Source organism: Schistosoma mansoni, chromosome 4 (genome assembly GCF_000237925.1).
Source record: "Schistosoma mansoni strain Puerto Rico chromosome 4, complete genome".
Lineage (NCBI taxonomy): Eukaryota > Metazoa > Platyhelminthes > Trematoda > Strigeidida > Schistosomatidae > Schistosoma > Schistosoma mansoni.
The window spans coordinates 30,391,825-30,414,281 of NC_031498.1; the positions used below are offsets into that span (position 1 = coordinate 30,391,825).

Here is a 22,457-nt window from a genome sequence, read left to right on the forward strand (position 1 = left end):
TCTAAGATTAAGTCGCGTTCGTTTGGGGATTTGAAAACGACTTTGAGCAGTCTAGACTGATTAGGCTTCAGATGCGCCAGGTTTCCTAGTCTATACACCTTTAGCAAGTTTAAACTAATACCTACCCCGTCATGAAAGTATAATAAGGGAACTAAAGTGATAAAATGACTTTCGAGGCCCCAAAACAAGCATGTAAAAGTCTAACGGTTTCTGAGGCATTTGTTTGCATAACTTTTATGCTAGTTGGCGCTGCCGTTTCAGGTGGCGGTAGTTTCGTTGATCATTGCCATAATGAGTTTCCTTAGGTCGTTAAGTAATGTGTCAAAGTTTCTGAGGCCTACTTCAAATTTATCTCAGTTTTGTTCATCTACATTTATTAGCCAAAGTATGTTGCGTGTTTCTTAACTTTTATTTCCATTAAAGAGCGTGGATATGCCGTAGAGGCCAAACCAGCAGCAGCTGCTGCAGCATCAACTGGACGTGTTGTCGCTGTTATTGGGGCAGTTGTGGATGTACAGTTTGACGACAATCTGCCACCTATTTTGAATGCCTTGGAAGTCAAAGGCCGTACCCCTCGTCTTATACTTGAGATCGCACAACATCTTGGTGAGAACACTGTGCGCACCATTGCTATGGACGGTACCGAAGGTCTAGTTCGCGGTCAGCAGTGTGTTGATACTGGCGGTCCTATTCGTATTCCTGTTGGTCCTGAGACCCTTGGCCGTATCATGAACGTTATCGGAGAACCAATCGATGAGAGAGGACCCATCAAAACGAAAATGATGTCGGGTATTCACCAGGATGCTCCAGACTTCATTGAAATGAGTACTGAGCAAGAAATTTTAGAGACAGGCATCAAGGTTGTAGACCTGTTAGCTCCTTATGTGAAGGGAGGAAAAATCGGTTTGTTCAAAAAGTAACATTTCAAACTAAACTTAGGTCTTTTCGGTGGTGCTGGGGTTGGCAAAACTGTACTTATTATGGAGCTAATCAATAATATTGCCAGAGCTCACGGAGGTTACTCTGTGTTTGCTGGTGTTGGTGAACGTACTCGAGAAGGCAATGATTTATATCACGAAATGATAACAACTGGTGTGATTGACCTTAAAGGAAACAATTCTAAGGTTAGTTCTTTTTCAAAATTATAATGTTCTCAGGTGTCTCTGGTGTACGGGCAAATGAATGAACCACCAGGAGCACGTGCTCGTGTTGCTCTAACGGGTCTAACAGTTGCAGAATACTTCCGCGACCAAGAGGGACAAGATGTGTTGCTTTTTGTTGACAACATTTTCAGATTCACTCAAGCAGGATCTGAGGTGTCTGCGCTGCTAGGTCGTATTCCTAGTGCTGTAGGCTACCAGCCTACACTCGCCACTGACATGGGCAGTATGCAAGAACGTATCACTTCAACGAGAAAAGGATCTATCACGTCCGTGCAGGCCATTTATGTTCCTGCCGATGACTTGACAGATCCCGCTCCTGCTACCACGTTTGCTCACTTAGATGCTACCACTGTCTTAAGTCGTGCAATTGCTGAGTTAGGTATCTACCCCGCTGTCGATCCTCTTGATTCTAACAGTCGTATTCTGGATCCTAACATTGTTGGCGAAGAGCATTACTCCGTTGCCCGTGGAGTACAAAAGATCCTTCAGGTTTGTCATATATGTCATATCTATATGTTGTTTAGGAAAATCGCTCTCTGCAAGATATCATCGCTATTTTAGGTATGGATGAACTGTCAGAAGAAGATAGATTGACAGTTTCCCGTGCTAGAAAAATTCAGAGATTTTTAAGCCAACCCTTCCAAGTAGCAGAAGTGTTTATCGGTCGCGAAGGCAAATTGGTGTCTCTGAAAGATTCTATTAAAGGTTTCAAGATGATCATCAACGGTATGGTCTTTGTGATATTATCTAATATATTTTTCTAGGTGAATTAGATCACATACCTGAAGCTGCATTTTTCATGGTTGGAGGAATTGAAGATGTGTTGGAGAAGGCAGAACAGTTGGCAAGAGAAACCGCATAGATGCCGTTTATCGGACAAAATATTGAGTAGTTAGCTGTAAATCGAATAAGCAAATGTTCATTTTAAAAAAATGACTTGAACTTGATAATAGGATTTTGCTACTTATTTTCAAGAGATTTTCTTAATACTTTAGTCAAAAATACAGAGTAATTAGGATATGATATTATCTTGCTGTCACATAATATTAATCTCAGTCTGATAAAAGTCAAAAGCTTGTTCTGATACTTACAAAGATTATAACAGATTCATGATCGGATTACGCGAAATAGAACGATTTTATTAATTTCTCTGAGTTGAAGCTCTTTCATGACATCTTAGATATTGAAGGGATGTAGTCAACATTTACACGTCTTTTACCTGGCGATCAAATTGTCGCAGTGAATATCTACCATTGCTTCAGTCAGTCAGTCACAACGTAGAACTTCGTACGTACGTACATCAGTTCGAGTTGCCATACCAAATTAGCACCGAGATGAAGTTGTCGATTCAAATCCTATATTGGTAGAAGTAGTAAGAGTATAAGCATCATGTAAAAGATTAGGGTTTGAAGATGTTATTGAAGGAGTATAATCCAGTGAAATAAATTTGGAAAGAGAAAAAGGATAGGGACATGAAGAATTCAAAAGGTTAGAATTTGGCAGAACACAAACAGTGGATGCACCTTCGCCATTGCAAACGATTTTGAGCCATATCATTCAAGGTCTCTAACCATCGGTTGCTATCATCTCGCGAATCCCAACCAGGTAGTCTACACCTACCAACATGGCTCAGTCCAATTGTTAGTGACTTCATGGATTCTTGCCATGTTTTGGTCTGGCCGCCCCTACACCATGTTCCATGGTGTAGGATTAGGTTGCTTAGAAAAACCTGAGGTTTTGTCAAGTCTAGATCAAAACAGTTCATGGATTCCACTAGTAAAAATGGTCGTCGACAGTGATTAGTTGTCAGGAAAGCATCAAATACGGCTAAATATATTTGGCGTTAGTCTAATCTTTTACACGGCGTCTTTTATTTTCTCGTTCCTCTCACATTGTATACCTGGACTATATCTTAAAACTATATCCCTCTTCGCAAAATGTAAGCTATTACTTAGATGTAAAACCTATGATCAGATTTGACAAGTCAGGTCTTATTGTTGTAAGCAGTAAAATCGTAGTAAATTTAGATTATTTATGTCGTTTCTTGCTAGGTTCACCATCCATACTTGTTATATCCCACTGGTTTTCAAAGGTTCCATCAAGCGGCTAGAAAGTCGTATGTCTCTTGCAGTCAAGTGATCACTGCGGTTGCACAGCTTGAAGATCAACTTAGGTATCCTATAAAAACCAATTTACGTAATATAATTGGTTGTGGTCTGTGGTGTGTTGTGAATATTTATGGTATGCTGATGGCAAATAATAACTATCAAGTACACACATGTCTTGATAACCACATTATTGCACTGAAGCTTTGCACATACAATGGTAGGCAAGGCTATCCACTCTCCATTTTTGCTCATCATAGACCTACTGCTGGAAATAACACTCGTCGACTGAATTTCGAGGCATTGATCTACCACGGAGGTCCACTTATCGACTTGAAATACGCTGATAATATAGTCCTGCTTGGTGAAGACGCTGATAAAATGTAGTCTTTTGGTTGCACTAAGTAACAATACTAGGATGTTAGGGATGCGTTTTTCTCCCTCTAAATCAAAATTTTTGCTCCAGGACTGGCCTATGTCAACACCTGAACTCAGGATACGTAGTGAAGTAGTCAAACGCGTCGATAACTTCACTTATCTTGAAAGTCTGATCAGCCCTAATGGGTTGGTGTCTAACGAAATCTCAGCACGGACTACTTGGTTGGGGTTCGCGCGACTTTCGTAACCAATGGTTGGAGACTCTGTGTGGCATGGCTCAGAATCGATCACAATGGCCTAGGTGTGTACACACTTTGTTTTTCATTCAACTGTGAGGTTAAAATTACCTTATGCCTTTCTACGAATTAATTTCTTTCTTGCTGTACTATATCCCTATACACAATTTTTCTTTTATAGATTACTACCATTAAAGTAACTACTATGAATTCTGTGTTCATCTTATTACGCTAGTGAGGTATGGCAACTTGGACTTATGCATTTATGTGCCTGGTCCTACGTTGTATCTGACTGACTGACATACAATGACGTTTATGAATAGCTGATTAGATCAGTGGTGTTTCCTATGGATGTCCTAACATAAGTGGCGTAAGGTCGGAACTCATGATTTAGTATTTGGAGGCTACTTGCCTAAACTATTATGTTGTAGTTCTACTCCACACCTCTTAGTATCATAAGGTCAAGGGAGTTGGTCGCCTCAGTCTGTTGATCGTAACGCTTGATATATCTGCTTTAGGTCGCCTCGATCAGGGTTTAAAATAATATTGTGCTTTAGGTAGTTGTCAAACAACTTATTTGGTATGTGTTAAGATACATGATAAAGTAACTTTGTATCTGAGACATGTAAATTAGTTACTAAATTTACGTATCTCGACTACTCTTTTCTAGGTATGTACGTATACACAGATAAGGGCATGATACAGTCATTCGAACGCTATTTGTATTTAGGGCATGAGTGTTTATCAACATCAGGAAGCATAACTACATACTGTTTTCCAACTGGTTGGTTCATGCAACTATGAATACAGATGTACGTACTCATCATTAAGTCACATTTTTTATGACAGACAGTACTGATACTTGAATGTCGGGACCAAAGTGGGTGGAGTAGGGTTAGGACCTGTGGTCTGACGATTGAAATTTAAGTGTTCTAACCACTAAGACACATTGACTAGTTAGATAGCTGATTCTATTTTCCACACGAATATTGTCTTATTTAAGAAGCCTTATATGAATGCTATTGAAGTCTTGGTTCGTAGTCATACATTCTTTTCATTCGATAAGCTGAAACTGAACTGAGAAAAGTGTTGAGGTCGTAGTATTACAGTTCATCTGTGAAGGAGCGAACATGTGCGTAAAGTGTGTTTGTTATCCGAATTAAATCCTAAAGACTAACACGAATAGTCATAAAAGTAGGTTTCGGAACCAAGCTGTCTGATACTTAATGACATGACAACCGACATAACCATTCTCAAACTGTTGACTTCGTTAACTTCAAAGATATTTGTCCTGTATCTGCCCTTATTCTGATAAGCTTCCAAACTATTTTTCTTTGTAATTACATGGTAATCGTGAAATTATCATTTTTCCTCAACTACATCTCACCAGTGTCCAGTCGGTAACTAACTCACAACGTCACCTAATCCTTCCACTTTTCTTAATAATATTTAACTTACATATGGATTTGGAATTATATTTCGATTCATCACTTACCAAAGTACAACTACATTTCTATCTTAAATCAGTATATTCATTTGACTGAATAGATATCGTTTAGATAGTGTCCATCATTATCTAATTACATAGTTGGTGTGGAAATATACCTACTATTTCAGTTGTTCTCGACTACCTTATCAAGTGTTTACAAACAAACTTGCTTAGGTGGTCAGTTGAGTCGAGAGTTGTGTGAATAACTTCCGCCTGTGTTTGATTTGAACGATAATTACACTTTACTACACATTAATCAAAGTTAGAAAGTTTGGACTGTCGGATTTTCGCTCATTAAATAGGTTAAACCGTGCTCACCATAAAAACGGGAGATTCTGAGCTTTGAGTGGAGTGATTTCTCAATTGACGTCGGTTCATAATAGGGATTATCTTTAAACGGATGCGGTCACCTGAATATTTCTATAGGTAGTGTAATGAGTAAACACACAGGTGGGGACAACCAGATGTATGTTAGCACAAAATTACAAAATCTCTTGGTAAAATGAGAATAATGCATTGAATACTTCATCTGCAAAATTCTATTATTTGTCCTTCACATTCTACATGATTCTTCCAAGTCACAGTTTCTACTTCCCCTTCTGTTTTCTCAACTTGATCTTCTTAGCCTTCTGCTGCCAGGGTTTCCACTTCCTATTGGTGTTGCATACTGCTTATATCTGTCGACATAAGCAACACTGACTGTATACTGGATATTTGGTATGGTTCTCTCAAACTTGTAAATTCCATTTTCCACTTCTGCAAGATAGTTCGGTTATTATGATGCAGGTATTATCAGCGACATACAGCAGTGTTGTTTTATCTTAACTGTCTTTATCTACTCTACATTGTATTACATTGAAATATGTCTTATTCCAAACCTCCAATTTTTCTTTCTGAGCGTATACAAAAACTAAACTAACTATGGGTTAATTAATGCTACTAACTTCGGAAATCCAAGCGTACTATTTTTGGAGAAGTCAACCAAGGTGTATACGAGTGTTTGCTTATTATAACAACTTAAGGTTTGACACTAATCGTTTTTTGTGCTAGAATCTGGGCTCAGTGCATTTCGATTGCCGTTCAAGTCGATTGATACTTTCTGTAGACGATAGGTCACTGAAAAGAAAATTGAAAACCTAAAAATATATTTTCACCTGGTTTGATAGTGAAATAATCTTGGCCAGACAACAGTAGTCTGCTGTTTCTGGATCTGTATATCTTACCAGCTGACTAAGCTTGTATAGCATAGCTGCGATTTCTGCTTGGGGTAGTATGACCGTTTGTTTTTGTTGAAACTATTCTGTGAACTAGATAACCAAGGTTTTACGACTTTAGACAAACTCTTTTAAGCAGGATGAATATCCACATAAGATCGGTGGGAAACGAAATTTGGCGGACTAAACCTCCGATTCCACGTTAGGTTGAAACTACACAAAACAAACATCCAGCTACGGCAGGTTGCTTCATTTCCTAGATGCAGGATATACCACTTGTCAAAAGAAGCCTGAAGAGCGTCGAAACGATTGATTTATCGGGTTACTATTAGGTTTACCTTACAGTCCTTGAGAAAAAATAAAACAAACAGACCTACAACAGCCAACTGACCCTATCCTTCGACGTTACAGTTCTTTTTTATCACGATTTTATCAACTTTTGCAGAGGTCTTTGTCCTCGTTTTTCCCCAAGGGCACCATTCGTCTAGGGCACACTACTCGTCAAAGTTTATTGGAATCCATAGATTAACCTTGGCAACATATCTTCAAATCAATAATAAAATATACGGACAGGCTGAAGCGACATCAATATTCAGATTTATTACAAAAGCAACTTAAAGATTTGAGTCTTCAATCCTTCCGGTGCCCAACATATTCGTTATCATCGGGAAAGCGAGTTAGAAACTACCTAAAATTTGATCAACATGGTCTTCGCCTACGTAAAATACCCACTGAAATAGAAGTCGAACAGCAACTACTGTTGGGTTTGTTGATCACCAGAACGAACACAGGAAACCTGGTTACATAGGTTTGTCGAATTTCTAACTACAATATAACAATCTAGCAACTCACAGAATTGACTGTATGAAAAATGACAAGAACCTTACATTTCAATCACCCAAACTATAGAGACATAATTCTAATTTATTTGTCAGTTAATGACTGATATTAAAAAATGAAAAATTACGGTTACAGAAAAATAAGTAATTATTTACGTCAACCCGTTGTGTTAATGTCTACCAAGTTATCAACAAACTAAACATTAAACTAACTTGATATAATCAGTAGTATTATGTACGCGCTTGCCTTATTACTTATATTTGCGAATGAAAAACCAATACAATTGCCACACCGTGAAGTAAGAACACAAAAGACTGGTACAGGTGAAGACTTATCCTCTCTGAAACTCGACGACCCTACTTACGCCTGTTGGCCCTTGGGGAGGAGCATAGGCCACCTACTAGTATTCTCCATCCAACTCTTTCCTGGACAATCCTTTTCGAAAAATATTAATTTTTTGATGATTTTCGCAATATATGTCCTCTTCACCTCCAACGTCTTTTCCTAATTTTCTCATCAGCTGGAAGTTGGTTTGTTATCTCTCACAGTAGGCTGCTGCTGATGGTATCCGGCAAACGGACATTGGGCATCTTGTGTTGACATTTGTTTATAAATACTTGTACCTTTTTGATGATAGTTGTGGTAGTTCTCCGCATTTAAGCTTAGTACAATAGAATTGTCTCGAAGTTCGTATTGAAGTTTGTGACCTTGATATTGGTTGACAGTTGGTTTGAGTTTCATAAATTCTTGAACTGTAAGAATACTGCCCTTACTCTACTAGTCCTTGCCTTTTATGTCTGAAGGGTTTCACGTCTTCCAAAGGTCCCCTATCAAGTGTCACTGGGTTGGTGTTCTCCATGTTGTATTTGAGAATATTGCTTTTTCTCGTGTGTATGTTGAAGCCTACTGATGGAGAGGTTTCTGCTACACTGGTTGTCTTGACCTGCATTTCTTTGTATGTATGGGACGAAAGGGCTAGGTCATCGCAAAGCCCAAATCTTCTAGTTGGATGGAAGCTGTTCATTATATTCCGTGCTTTCCGTCGGATGTTGAGATCTTCATAATCCAGTCAACTATCAGAAGAAATAGAATGGGTGAGAGTAAGTGGCCTTTTCTGACTCCGGTCCTCAATCGGAATGCCTCTGTTAGCTGTCCTCCATGCACGACTTTGTAGTTTAGTCCGTCGTATGGATTCCGTATGAAATTGATCATCTTAGGTACACCATAGTGTCGAGGAAGTTTCAGTGATTGTCCTGCATTCTCTGTCCCTTACCGGTCTCTCTGACTTACTATATTTCCCTTCTGGTTTCCTCGCTGTTCCAAATAGTTTTTTGATGTTTCCTTTTGTTGCCGCTTTTTAAACTGTCGTTGCTAGGTCTTCCACATATTTCTGCTTGTCAGCTCTAGTGCTCTTCATCACATGTTTGTTTGCTTCTGTGCATTCAACTTCTGCCTTGACTTTCTCTGTTTTCGTTCTACTGTTGTTAATTACTGTCTTCTTGTTCTTCCTTTCTTGAATGTTGTCCAAAGTTTCGATGGAGATCCATTCCTTATGATGATGCTTGTTGAGATCCAGAACCTCCTGACACGTTGAAGTTAATGCTTATTTGATCCCTTTCCAATTGTCCTCCATGGTAGTTTAATCTTCTTTGAGTAGATTTTGTAAGGTCTGGAAGCTGTTGTTGAGAGTTATTTTGAATTGGTTGAGTTTGTGAGATGTGGAAGGAAGGCTGTATTGAACCTTTGTAACACTGTTCCCCCAGTTGTCTAGTGTTTCTTTAGCTTCAGTCTCATCTTGGTCACAACCAGATGGTGATCTGAAGCTATGTCAGCTCTTCTCCTCGTTCTCACGTCTTCCATTGACCTTCTGAAATTTTTATTGATACAAATGTGATCTATCTGGTCCTCCGTGGTATGGTCCGATGAGACCCATGTAGGTTTGTTTATGCGTTTGTGGGGGAATATTTTGCCGCCTATAACGAATTTGTTGAATGAACATAGATTTGCAAATCTCTCACCATCCTCGTTGCTTTCTCGAAGTCAGTCTATTTAGTCCTATGATATCTTCATATTCCGTGTTGTCCATTCCGACTTCGGCGTTTAGATCCTTCATCAGGTTTGTCAGATTGTTTCCTTAGCACTTCACTATGATCGATTGGAGCCTCTCAAAGAATTGTTCTTTATCGTTGACATTGCTATCAATGGTGGGTGCATAACACCAGATAACATTTATTGTAATTCCCTCCTTTGTTTTGAAGGATTCTTTGATGATCCCAGATCCATGAGATTCTTATCCTATAAGTGATTTACGCGCCTCTTTGGAACGTATCAGAGCAACTACATGAGTGTGTGAAGCATTTTCTTCTTCGTGACCGGAATACAGTCGCATCTCTCCCGAATCTAACCACTTTTGTTCAGCTTGAGTTCAATGGTTTTCTCTGATTCACAGTACTGTCAAATTGTATCTCCTTATTTCCTCAGCCATTTTATTGGTCCTCCCAGTCTCCTACATTTTCCGGACGTTCCACGTACCTATATTAATTGTTACTGTGGTTGTTAGAAGGAGGCACCGGCCTTGTGCTTTCCGAAGAATGTTGGCTTTCACCATGAGATGTTGTGAGATATGTGATTTTACTTCTTTTTTTGTTTTGCTTACCTGTCATATCAAATAGTAACTCAACCAAATGAACAAATTCAATACTTTTGATTTGTAAATATATCATCACAATGTCTAAACACAATATTATATTATATTTCAATTACTTAGCAACTAAATTAATTTTTATGACATTTAACATGCTTCAAGTAATTTTTATGTCAAACGATAAACTTTAGATAACAGAATTAAACAAGAGTGATTACATAAGAATACCTAATAGGCTAGATTTAAGTTCTCCCTGTTGTTTCAGGTCTCTCCCCCTTCCCTCCCCCCTCTCTCTCTATATATATAGTAAATGTACAAGCACCCCTATAAAGCTACACTTGTACACACACAAACAAACAGATACACGTACTGTGTATAGAGAAGCGAAATAATAAAAAAAACGAATAAATGATAAAGATTAACAAGCTTAACTAAGTACTAATTTGTTACACTTGAATGAATTTTTTTTTTATTATTTATCAATCCATAGTAACTTTTATGGTTACGCATTTATGATTTTGATAATAATGTTGTTTTTGTAAAAAAGATCTAATTAATTGATGATTATTATTGTTACTAAACGAAAGAAAAAACCGGGGCCAGTACCTTTTAAACTGGCTTTAAAAAGAAAAGGAAATAAAGAGTTGTTATTCAGAGAGTTGAGATAAAGAATAGGGATTAGTAAGTAAGTATCTAGTGTTTGTTTAATAAATACATAAATAGAGTCCTAGTGAGAAGCAGTAACCAGTGGAGTTCAATCAAGTCTGTTGTGAGATATCAACTCACTGAAGACAATGATGAACGGTTGCTCAACTTCGTGGGTTGGTTGAAATTAGACATTAACACCGTTGGATGCCGGGCGGCTCAGTGGTCTAGAGGTTAAGCGCTCACGCGAGATACTGATAGGTCCTGGGTTCGAATCTCGCGAGGTGGAATCGTGGATGCGCACTGCTGAGGAGTTCCACAGTTGGACGGAACGGCCTTCCAATGCTTCTAGGTTTTCCATGTTGGTCTAGCTTCAATTGACTCATGATTTCAACTGTAAAAATAAATGGATTATCTGTAATATAGATCAACCTTTTCAATCATTAAACCTATTGACTTGGAATTTATCTGTACATTAGTAGTGTGGTTTGTGTTACTTATATCCATATAAGTAGTATATGGTGACGGTCAGGCATAGAATGTATTTCAGCAGAAGATCAATAAGGAAAGAATAAGAACAAAGCACAAATGGTATGAAAATGTCCGAACAATAATAATCGGAGACGACGGGCTGATATTTACAGAAGAAAAAGTCAAGGTTGAGATAATTGATTGTTATTTTGTAAATTAACTGTTTACTGTATGGTTATCAGATTCTAGTGAGATAGTTTGCAATTTGTGCTTAAATATATTAGATTTCCCTCACCCGTGTTCTTGTTCACTACAATAAGATAGGGGCAAAATGGGGACAATAAAGCTTGAAGTGATGAGGCAGAGGATTTTGAATAAAATTTCAGTCATACTTTCCAAAAAAAAATGTAAAAAGAATAAGAAAAAAGTATTATTATAAATAAGGAATAGTTTAAAGGCGATGAGATTGATACAAACGGCGATATGGTCTAACTTCCTCTAAGTAAGCATAGTGTCTAGAAGTGAAATCCAAAAACATACATTCCCAGTAATGTTGATGTTCTTATGGAATTTGGATGCTCAACATTTTACAAAAGTGAAATGCTTATTTAATATCAGATATAGTTTAAATGTCAGAGTTTCCGATGTGCCAACAAGAATTAATTAGTTCAGTTATGAAAATACAGACGAAGACAACAAATGTAGCAGCAGCCTCTGCATCAATAGGCATCAACATACACAAAGGAAAAAGTAAGATTCTCAAATACAACACAGAAAACACCAACCAAACCAATCACACACTTGATGGAGAAACTTTGGAAGATGTAGAACCCTACATGTACCTAAGGAGGATCTGATGCAGATGTAAAGGCGCGGATTGGAAAAGCAAGAATAGCATTTCGATAATTGAAGAACATATGGAACTCAAAACAACTCTCAACTAATTTCAAAGTGAGAATCTTCAATACAAACGTCAAAAGAGCCAGTTCTACTGTATGGAGCTGAAACGAGGAGAACTACTACATCCATCGTCAAGAAGGTACAAGTATTTATTAAACAGTTGTTTACGCGAAATACTCAACATTCACTGGCCGGATACTATCAGCAACATCCTTCTGTGGGAGAGGATAAACCAGCTTCCAGCTGAAGAGGAAATTAGGAAAAGACGTTGGAAGTGGATCGGACATACATTAAGGAAATCAACAAACTGCATCACGAGGCTATCCCTAACTTGGAATTCGGAAGGGAAGCGGAAAAGAGGAAGTCCAAAGAACACACTACGCCGGGAAATAGAAGCCGATATGAAAAGGATGAATAGCAACTGGAAAGAACTGGAAAGGAAGGCTCAGGACAGAGTTGGATGGAGAATGCTGGTGAGCGGCCTATGCTCCTCCACGAGGGGTAACAGGGGTAAGGAAGTAAGTAAGTTATAAATTTGATTATATCTTAATTGTCTTAGATTACTTGATAGACTTTTAACAATTTACTTCATACGTAATTCATCTAATTAAGTACTATGCAAGCAAAAAGGAAACTACGGGGGGGGGAACAAACTTTAATTGAAAATTTTGATTAGTTGTAATTTCACATTTCATCATTTCTAACGTGGTAATATCAAGTTACATAACCCATTTATTATTTACATAGACATACAAATGACACCAAAATTAAAATCCCACAACTATTATAATTAGCCAATCAAATTTAACACATGATTATCCGGTCGAGAAATCTGATTGGTTAAAGTGTTTATAATAAGAATCCCAATGTATTTTAAAATGAATGATTATGATTCTAATACGTACTACTTTTACTACTACTATTAGTACTATTGTCATAAAGAAAAAACACAGTCACATTTCTTGAAAAGTGGATTTATAAAAAAACAATATCTGAAAATGAAAACTTAGAATATTAATGTAAGTTCAGTATTTATAAAACTTTGATTTGATTTGTATTGAAATCTTGATCCATTCTATTATGGATCAGAGTGGGGTTTTGTGGAGAATTTAGTATTTTCATAGTTGAAATCATAAGTCAATTGAAGCTAGACCATCACCATGGAAAACCTGAAAGCACTGAACGACCGTTTCGTCCTATTATAGGACTCCTCAGTGGCAGTGCGCATCCACGATCCCGCACTCGAGAGATTCGAATCCAGGACCTACCAGTCTCGAGCCAGAGCCCTTAACCGTTATGATCATTATGATCATATAACAAACTGGTGGTCGGCTTAAACATCTGGGCTACCTGTTCCTCTAATCTAGATATTTCAACAAGTTATCTAATTTTGTTTGTTTTAATACATTATTATGGCTATTAATCGCAAAACCCAATTCAGATGCATGTCTGAATATTTATCGTCAGGATCGATCAAGAAGTAAGAAACGAAAACTTGTTGAAATACTTTATGCTGAGAATTCGATATTGTACCAAAAATACTATCTTAAGATGTGCACTGTTGAGGAATCTCATACTAGGACGAAACAGCTATCCAGTACTTCCAGGTTTTCTATAATGGTCTAGCTTCAATTGACTGATAAGTTTAACTATTAAATTATCTTAAGATGTATGTTGTTGTTGTTGTTTTAAGGAAAGAAATTTAATTTTTCTGATACATGTAATATTGATTTTATTTGAAAAAAAGGAAACATATTCAGTCAAGAATGGTAATTAAAGATGTAAGCGTGAGTCAATTGGAGCTAGACCACCATGGAAACACTGAACGGCCGTTTCGTCCCATTATGGGACTCCTCAGTGGCAGTGCACATCCACGATTCCGCACTCGCGAGGACGAAACAGCCGTCCAGTGCTTCCGGGTTTTCCATGGTGGTCTAGCTTCTATTGACTCACGCTTTCAACTATGAAAATACTAAATCTCCACAAAACCCCTTCTGATAATTAATTAAAGATGTGCTAGGCATAAAATTCCCCTTCAAAAAGATGTTTAACCTTATCAACAGAAACAAATAGTTATTGTTGTCAATTTAAATGGAAGCTTTTTAAAGCCCTACAATGAAATATAATTCATGAATAGAATCATTCAATTGTATCACTCAACAGGTTTGAATAAATCTGAATAATATCAGAAAGGGTTTTTGAGGATATTATAGTAATTTTAATAGTTGAGATCATGAATCAATTGAAGCTTGACCACCATGGGAAACCTGGAAGCACTGGACGGCCGTTCCGTTCTATTGTGGAATTCATGATCTCAACTATTAAAAATTACTATAATAACCCCTTCTGATATTAATCAACATATGCTTACTAGTGACTGACATCAAGAGGTATTTCCTGGAGTTCTATTGAGAAGCAGTGACCAGTGGAGTTCGACCAGGTCTGTTGTGAGATATAAACTCACTGAAGACATTGGTGAATGGTTGCTCAATTTCGTGGATTGGTTGAAGTTAGACATTAACACCGTTGAATGCCGGCTCAATGGTCTAGAGGTTAATCGTTCGCGCGCAAGACCCAATACCTCGGGTTCGAACCACTTGAACGAGATCGTGGATGCGCACTTCTGAGGAGTCCTACAATAGGACGAAACGGCCATCCAGTGAGTAAAAGTTTATGAAAATCCACTTAATTAGTACATAATATTCGCCACAGATTGATTTATTTTGAGTACTTCGGAAAATTAAGAAGTACTGGATAGCTAACACATTTCATTATGAGACTCCTTAGTAGTATGAACCCATGAGTCTTCAAAGATCACACAAAGGATATTCAGGTCTCTTAATGATCGCGTAACTATTAGACCTCTGAATGTAACCAGAAGTACTAAGAGATATGTTCTTGAAGTTCTAGCAAGGTTTTGTGACTGGTGAATAAAACAGTTGTCGTCAATAATACTGAATCATTGTCAAGTTATATCATGAATTGATTGACTTTTAAAATTTAGTCTACCAAGTTTTAACTTATCAGTTTTAAAACAATATACTTACCATGAAACTTGAAAACTTTAGATCTGATCTATAGTAAAGTTATGAATGTACATTTCTGAGGAGTCTCTTACTGGGACGAAACCAATGTTAAATTCATCATAGTTTTCAATGGTACTCCAACTAGTTACGAACAGAATCTATATAGATGATTCTTCAATCAAACAGTTTTAAATCTGACTATTTCAATCGAATATTAACCTTTCATGTTTCGTTTCTACTGTCTATTTCAAAACAAAACAACCGCCCCCCAATTTCTCATGAATTTTATGACTATTGAGATTTGTAAAAGTTGATTTGTTTACTGTAAACAAATAGTTATTGGATTGTTTTGTTCCTTTCGGTTGATGATTTAATGATGCTGTAAAGAGATAGTTTATTGTTATTGAATAGGAAAAACAAGAAAAACAAACACAACAACAGTTCAAATATCAAAACATGATTAAATTCCAAATAGATCTTTCTTTCTGTTTTGTAATCAATATTATCGATCAATCTGTAACTTGGATAGCTGGGACACGTGTTATGTATACCCAACCACCGACTGCCCCGATGTGCGATGTTGTATGGTGTATGAGTAGGTTGGAAGAAAGCTAGGGGCGGCCACACCAAAACGTGCCACACATTCATGAAGTCACTGACATGTTGGTAAGTGTAGACTACCTGGTTGGGATCCGCGAGATGATAGCAATCGATGGTTAGAGACCTTGAATGACATGGCTCAAAGTCGTTTGCAATGGCGAAGGTGCATCCACTGTTTGTGTTCTACCAAATTCTAATCTTCTGAATTTTTCATGTCTCTATCTTTTTTTTCTCTTTCCAAATTTATTTCATTGGATTATACTCCTTCAATAACATCTTCAAATCCTAATCTTTCACATAATGCTTATACTCTTACTACCTTTATGGGATTTGAATCGACAACTGAACATGTATTCATATTTGGTTTCGAGTAAATGAATGTTTCCTTATAGTTGTTTATATGCTGAAATTCCATGTAAACTATTTAGATTTATATAAGAACTTTTGTTTAAATTAGATCGAATAGTTTTACAGTATTTGGGCGCCGAGTTAATGTGAGACATTAAATAGGAAGAATATGTATTTGTGAAAATCTCAGCGAACAAATTTGAAATAAATCCAACGTTTCGTCAGGCAACCTCATCCAAGCTTTTTCAACGAAATATATTCAATAATTTTGATGTTTGATTATATTTCATTGAAAAAGCTTGGATCAGATTGCTAGACGAAACGTTGGATTTATTTCAAATTTGTTCGCTGAGATTTTATAAATACATTCTTCCTATCTAATGTTTAGATAGGTTGTATCTCCTCATTTATGCAGCGATTTGGAAGACTCTACCGGTCTAACAACTTGTAAGAACATCCAATGTATCTTAATTAATGGTTGCTCTGGTTATCAGAAGAGGCATCTGCCTCGTGACTTCCGAAGGAACTTGGTTTTCACCATGAGGCGTCATAACTCTTCTAAATGGAAGACCTTCTGATATGATGAGCATTTATGAATAAAATAAAGAGACATAAGTAGAAGGAACGTAGTAATAATAATATTAATACTAATAACAATATTAAATAAGACCAAGGTAACGATAACGATAGGACGTACTTCTTTCGTATGAATAATCCTGGTATGAGCTCATGGATGGTAAGAGCTTCAGCTATTTTTAAAAGTTCGATACGAAGTAAACTAGGTAGATTTGAACGAATCATATAAACAACCTTAAAATCACACTATGACTCCGTAGAATGATTACAGTCGATTACGTTTTCAAGCATAGAACTCCTAACTGTTTTCCTTTCATCCTTGTAAAACTACACTAGGACATGTTCACATATCCGAGTTGAAAGTGAGCACTAGTTTACAACCAATGTATCTTTCTCCATAAGAGCAGATAAACTGAATTTATTTATCTATATCCTAAATAGATTGAAGTTATGAATAAGAACTATAATATTCCAACTAGTTAACGCTTTTTTTTCTAGCAAATTAGTTTTCTACGGGATGGGGTCACTAACCCGATACCCAAACTTCTTCCTTTATCCGGTCTTGGAACCGGCAGTAGACACCGGACCGGGCTACAAGTGGAATTAATATAATCCAATAAACTGAAAATCTGAAAAATTGATTATTTTATTAATCAATATTATTAGGCAAGATCAAGATCATAATGAACCATTTATGTCATAGATTTAGTTTTTATTGATTTTCTTTTCTTTTTTTTCCCCCCGCTAAATTCAATTACTTTATTACATCTTCAAAGATCAAGTCATAAAACCGAAAAAAAAAGGAAAAAAAAAGAAAATGGAAATGAACTTGATTAAATACAATTTTATTGAACATGAAACGGAAATATACATTTAGCGTTATGTAATTTTTTATTTATTTACCAAGTTCAGTAGATGGATCTTAGTTTAAGTAGGGGGATAAGTGAACTTAGATTTGAATGTTTATAGTTTTTTTTTTTTTAAAAAAAATCGATTTAATTGATTAATTATAAACTTTAAGAACTATTGAAAGAACTATTGTAAGCAAAGATGGATAGTAGATAGCAGTGGTGGAATCCAGTTTGATGCGCGTTTCGTCCTATTTGGGAATCGTCAGTTGGATGTACCTGCATCTCAGAGTTGATGTTCACTTTGAGACTTGAACCCATTACGTTTCGCTTCAAACTCCATCGCGTTATCGAGTCCTAGAATGAACATCAACTTTGAGATACAAATACATCCATCTGACGAGTCCCAAATGGGACGAAACACGCCTCTTGGACTCCACATTTAGTTGCTATCTATCTTTGCTCATAATATTGATTATTAATCAAACATCGTAAATTAAATTAAATTTTCTACTATTTTTGACTGTATAATTTAGATTTATTACTGATGAATGAGATGGTTCAGAAGATTATTAGAATGTTATTATGACAAATGGTGACAAGAAAACATTTGTCATATTTTGACATTCCATTTCATTCTAAATCAGTTGCTGGTTATCAGATATATATATATCTTATAGGTATGCTACATTGATTGAATAGTTTATATTACGAATAAGTTTAGATTCATTAAAGTATATACGTTTAAATATTTAGTTAGTTGACCTTTACTTTACTTTACTTACGTCTGTCACTCCCTACGGAGCATAGGTCATCGACGAGCATTCTCCAAACCACTCTGTCCTCAGCCTTCTTATCTAGTTCTATCCAATTGTTGTTCATTCTTCTCATGTCTGTATCCATTTCTCGGCGTAATGTGTTCTTTGATCTTCCTCTTTTCCTTTGACCTTCAGAACTCCATGTGAGGGTTTGTCTTGTGATGCGGTTTGGTGATTTCCTCGAAATGTATCTTATACACTACCAGCGCTTCTTCTTGATTTCTCCCTCCGATGGAATCCGGTTTGTTCTCTCCCATAGTAACTTGTTGCTGATGGTGTCTGGCCACAGTTAGTTGACCATAAGTCATGTAATAGGAACTGACAAGTTGGAACATCTTCAATAAATAATGAAACATTGATTTGTTCTTTGTTCTATTTTGAGTTACGTAATCAAAATTTGAATTAAATATACAACGATTTTAGGTTTTGAGACAACCATACTACTATTTAACTACTTAAATGTAATCCAGTTGGCTAACGTTTTTTGCCTCTATGATTGCATCAATGTTTGATATTGTTTTATAAATATACATTAGAAAGTATAAAAATGTTTCCATTTACATCAATTACCGCTTAAAACATATGTTGAAATCATGAGTCAATTGAAGCTAGACCAATATGAAAAACCTGGAAGTACTGCTCGGCCGTTTCGTCCCACTGTGGGATTCCTCAGAAGTGCGCATCCACTATCCTGACTCACGAGATTCGGACACAGGACCTATCAGTCTAATGCGTGAGCGCTTAATTTCTAAACCACTGATAGTGGTCTAACAGTGTTAATGTCTAACGTCAACCAATCCACGAAATTGAGCAACTGTCCACCACTGTCTTTAGTGAGTTAGTATCTTACAACAGACCTGGTTGAACTCCACTCGTCACTGCTTTGTAGTTCCATAATAGGACGAAACGGTCGTTCAGTGCTTCCAGGTTTTCCATGGTGTCCTAGCCTCAACTGACTCATGATTTCAACTATTAAATTACTAAAATCTCCATTAAACCCCCTTCTGATAAAAGATATGCATAAACTAACCATTCGCCATTATAGAGATAAAATAATATCATTTCAGTGTCAACAGGTTATTGTAATAGTGGATATTATAGTGATCAAGAACACGAGTGGAAACAATCTAATGTTTTTGGACACAAAATTACAAAATCTCTCACTAAAACCGGATGACCGTATAGTAAACAGTTAATTTGCAAACTATCAATCAATTGTCCCAATCTTGACTATTCCTTCTGCAAATATCAGTCCATAGTCTCCAATGATTATTGTTCATGCATTTTCATACCAATTGCGTCCCATTCACATTTTCTTATCGATGTTCTACTGAAATACATTCTCTTCTTGACCATCGTTATATACTACTTGTATGGATATAAGTAACCCACACCACAGATATTAGATATAACTAAAAAAACTGTTGATTATTCAGTATCAAAATCGGTACTTAATGGAAATTACAAATCATACGATTAGCATTATCCTTTTCCCTCTCCAAAATGTATCGTTTTCTCAAAGAAATACACTTTTTCTTTTCTAATGGTAAAAGACTTAAGATGTAATTTCTAATGAGACAATTATAATCCCTTGAAAGAAAATCTTTTTTTTTTGAAATCAACGAAAATATCCATAGTTACTAATTTTTTTCTTTTCTAGAAGCTTCTAAAATTAAAAAGATCCCTATTCGATTTCATAGATGAACTAATCTTACATAATACAACTTGCTTAGTGTTTTCTTGTTTGGTTTTAATTTGGAGTTGAGGAGTAAAAGATTATTCATATGTTTAGATGAAATAGAAATTCATTGTCAAATGTGTCCCCTTTGACTAGAGTTTTTAGTATTATAGATTTCAACAGTTGAAAAACAAAGAATTGACGTTGTAATTCACTACTTACTTACGAACTTACGGCTGTTATCCCTCGTAGAGGAGCATAGGCCACACACCATCAATTCTCCATCCAACCCTGTCCTCAACAATCTTTTCCAGTCCTTTCCAATTGTTATTTAACCTTTTCATATCTACTTCTATTTCCTGGCGTAACGTGTTCTTTGGCCTTCCTCTTTTCCTTCCTTTTCCCTCCAGGATTCCAAGTTAGTGATTGCCTCGTAATGCAGTTTGGTGATTTCCCTAATTTATGTCCTATCTACGTCCAACGTCTTTTCCTAATTTCCTATTCAACTGGAAGCTGGTTTATCTTCTCGCATAAAACACTGTTGCTGATAGTATCCGGCCAATAAATGTTGAGTATTTCGCGTAAACAACTGTTTAATAAATACTTGTACCTTCTTGATGATGGATGTAGTAGTTCTCCACGTTTCAGCTCCATACAGTAGAACTGCCTGTCTTGACGTTCGTAATTCACATTGATTGTTATTCTATACACGTAAATAACACAAGTAGAAGATTTGATCAAATGATAAGGGACTGTGTTTCGATGTTAGATGGTTAAAGATAATCTCTAGTAAACTGAAATCAAACAGACATAAAGGAATCGATCTGACGTTCCTATGTATTACAATCTGAGATAATACCATTAAGATATTTGAAGTACTGTTGTCTTCCGGTTAAATTGAGAAATATTTATGCTGATTGATGATTCAAGTAGTAAACAAATTTATATTTACCTAATCTTTGGTATTAATCAAATTCTACCGGATTAACATAAACATGCAATGAGTTCCCTTTATGAATTTCAATAAAGCCAGTACAGATATGAATGTAGAATAATATGAATTCATTATATGTTGTAGTTTCTCGTCAGCTGCTTACAATCAAATCTGTAATAGAATTTTAGCATCGACTTCTACCCGAAGTTTGTGCTGATAATGTCGTTCAGAAGAACGATGAAAGCTCTACGACCAAATCATTCAGCTCAGAGAACAAAACTCCATCAAAATCATCCACCTGAGCTACAACAACAGGTTAGAGGTTATTAGGTGTTAGAATCAAGGATACATAAATAGTGGGTGGTGTAATAGTTGAGTGGAGTTCACAGATAGATAAGATAAATTGTGTCATAATTTTAGAGGTAATAAAGGAATTATGGAATTACAAACAAATAGAATATCAGAAGGGGGTTTTGTGGAGATTTTAGTAATTTTATATAATTCAGATCATGAGTCAATTAAAGCTAGATCACTATGGAAAACCTGGAAGCACTGGATGACCGTTTCGTCCTAATATGAAACTACTTAGCAGTACGCATTCACTATCCCGTCTCAAGAGATTCGAACCCAGGACCTATCAGTCTCATTAGTTAGTAACTAATAAATCAATATTATCGATTAATCAATGTTAATAGAATTATTCTATTCATAATGGTTTTGTGTAAATAGATTATAGGAACAGAAATTAAAGTCATAGTAAACTGTAGGTTATTATGTAGTGAATGAGAACATAGGTGGAAACAATCGAATGAATTTAAATAAGAAAATATAGAATATCATAATATATCTGAAAAGCAAACAGTCCCACAATAGGACGAAATGGCCGTCCAGTGCTTCCAGGTTTTCCATGTTCGTCTAGCTTCAATTGACTCATGGTCTCATCAATAAAATTACAAAAATCTCCACGAAACCCCCTTCTGAGAAAAAGACATCAATTGTTTCAGACTTCATTGTTCTTTCATTTTCATATCAATCATTCTCTGTTCTTGTACTCTTCTCCTTGATCTTCTTAACCTTCTTCTACCAGACATTTCACTTTCGATTGATGATACATACTAGTAGATCAATTAAAAATCCATATTGTGCACATAATTGGTTTTTTTGTATGAAAGAAAAAATAACTACGACAAATGGAGACAAAAGAGATTAGTTTCTGATTGTACATTAATTTAGTTGTAATACATTTTTTTGACTGCGACACTAGTTTTAAGCATCAACTCACTCATAATTAGGTAGTTCTTGTTTGCAAATTTAAATTGATACACAATCTATCAAAAATGAATGATGGATAGCAATAGAATCTAAGACGCAGGTTTCGTCGTAATTGGGACTCGTCAGCTGGATCCACCTGCATCTCATAGTTGGTACTCACTCCGTGACTTGAACCCATTACCGTTCGCTTCAAACACCATCGTGTAATCCGCTTAGCGACTAAGTCTTGATAACCACTAGCTTGTGTATAATCATCAATGGGATGATTCAAA

The 22,457-nt window shown here is 36.3% G+C and overlaps 1 protein-coding gene across 1 annotated transcript; it reads left to right on the forward strand.

The window, feature by feature from the left end:
• The first annotated feature begins 259 nt into the window (after nucleotides 1-259).
• Nucleotides 260-2,228, forward strand: Smp_038100 (putative atp synthase beta subunit). Its single transcript, XM_018797459.1, has 6 exons — nucleotides 260-385; nucleotides 424-903; nucleotides 940-1,124; nucleotides 1,158-1,652; nucleotides 1,688-1,889; nucleotides 1,928-2,228. Exons 1-6 carry the CDS (start codon nucleotides 292-294, stop codon nucleotides 2,023-2,025), a joined length of 1,554 nt encoding a protein of 517 aa, XP_018652499.1. The 5' UTR covers nucleotides 260-291; the 3' UTR covers nucleotides 2,026-2,228.
• The last annotated feature ends 20,229 nt before the right edge of the window (nucleotides 2,229-22,457 follow it).

What these genes read in the sequence shown, in the direction of transcription:
- Smp_038100 (XM_018797459.1), top strand. Translation starts at nt 292, where the DNA reads ATGAGTTTCCTTAGGTCGTTAAGTAATGTGTCAAAGTTTCTGAGGCCT. An exon ending in ATCTACATTTATTAGCCAAA is followed by an intron (nt 386 to 423) that starts GTATGTTGCGTG and finishes TTTCCATTAAAG; the next exon opens with AGCGTGGATATGCCGTAGAG. An exon ending in TTAAAGGAAACAATTCTAAG is followed by an intron (nt 1,125 to 1,157) that starts GTTAGTTCTTTT and finishes TAATGTTCTCAG; the next exon opens with GTGTCTCTGGTGTACGGGCA.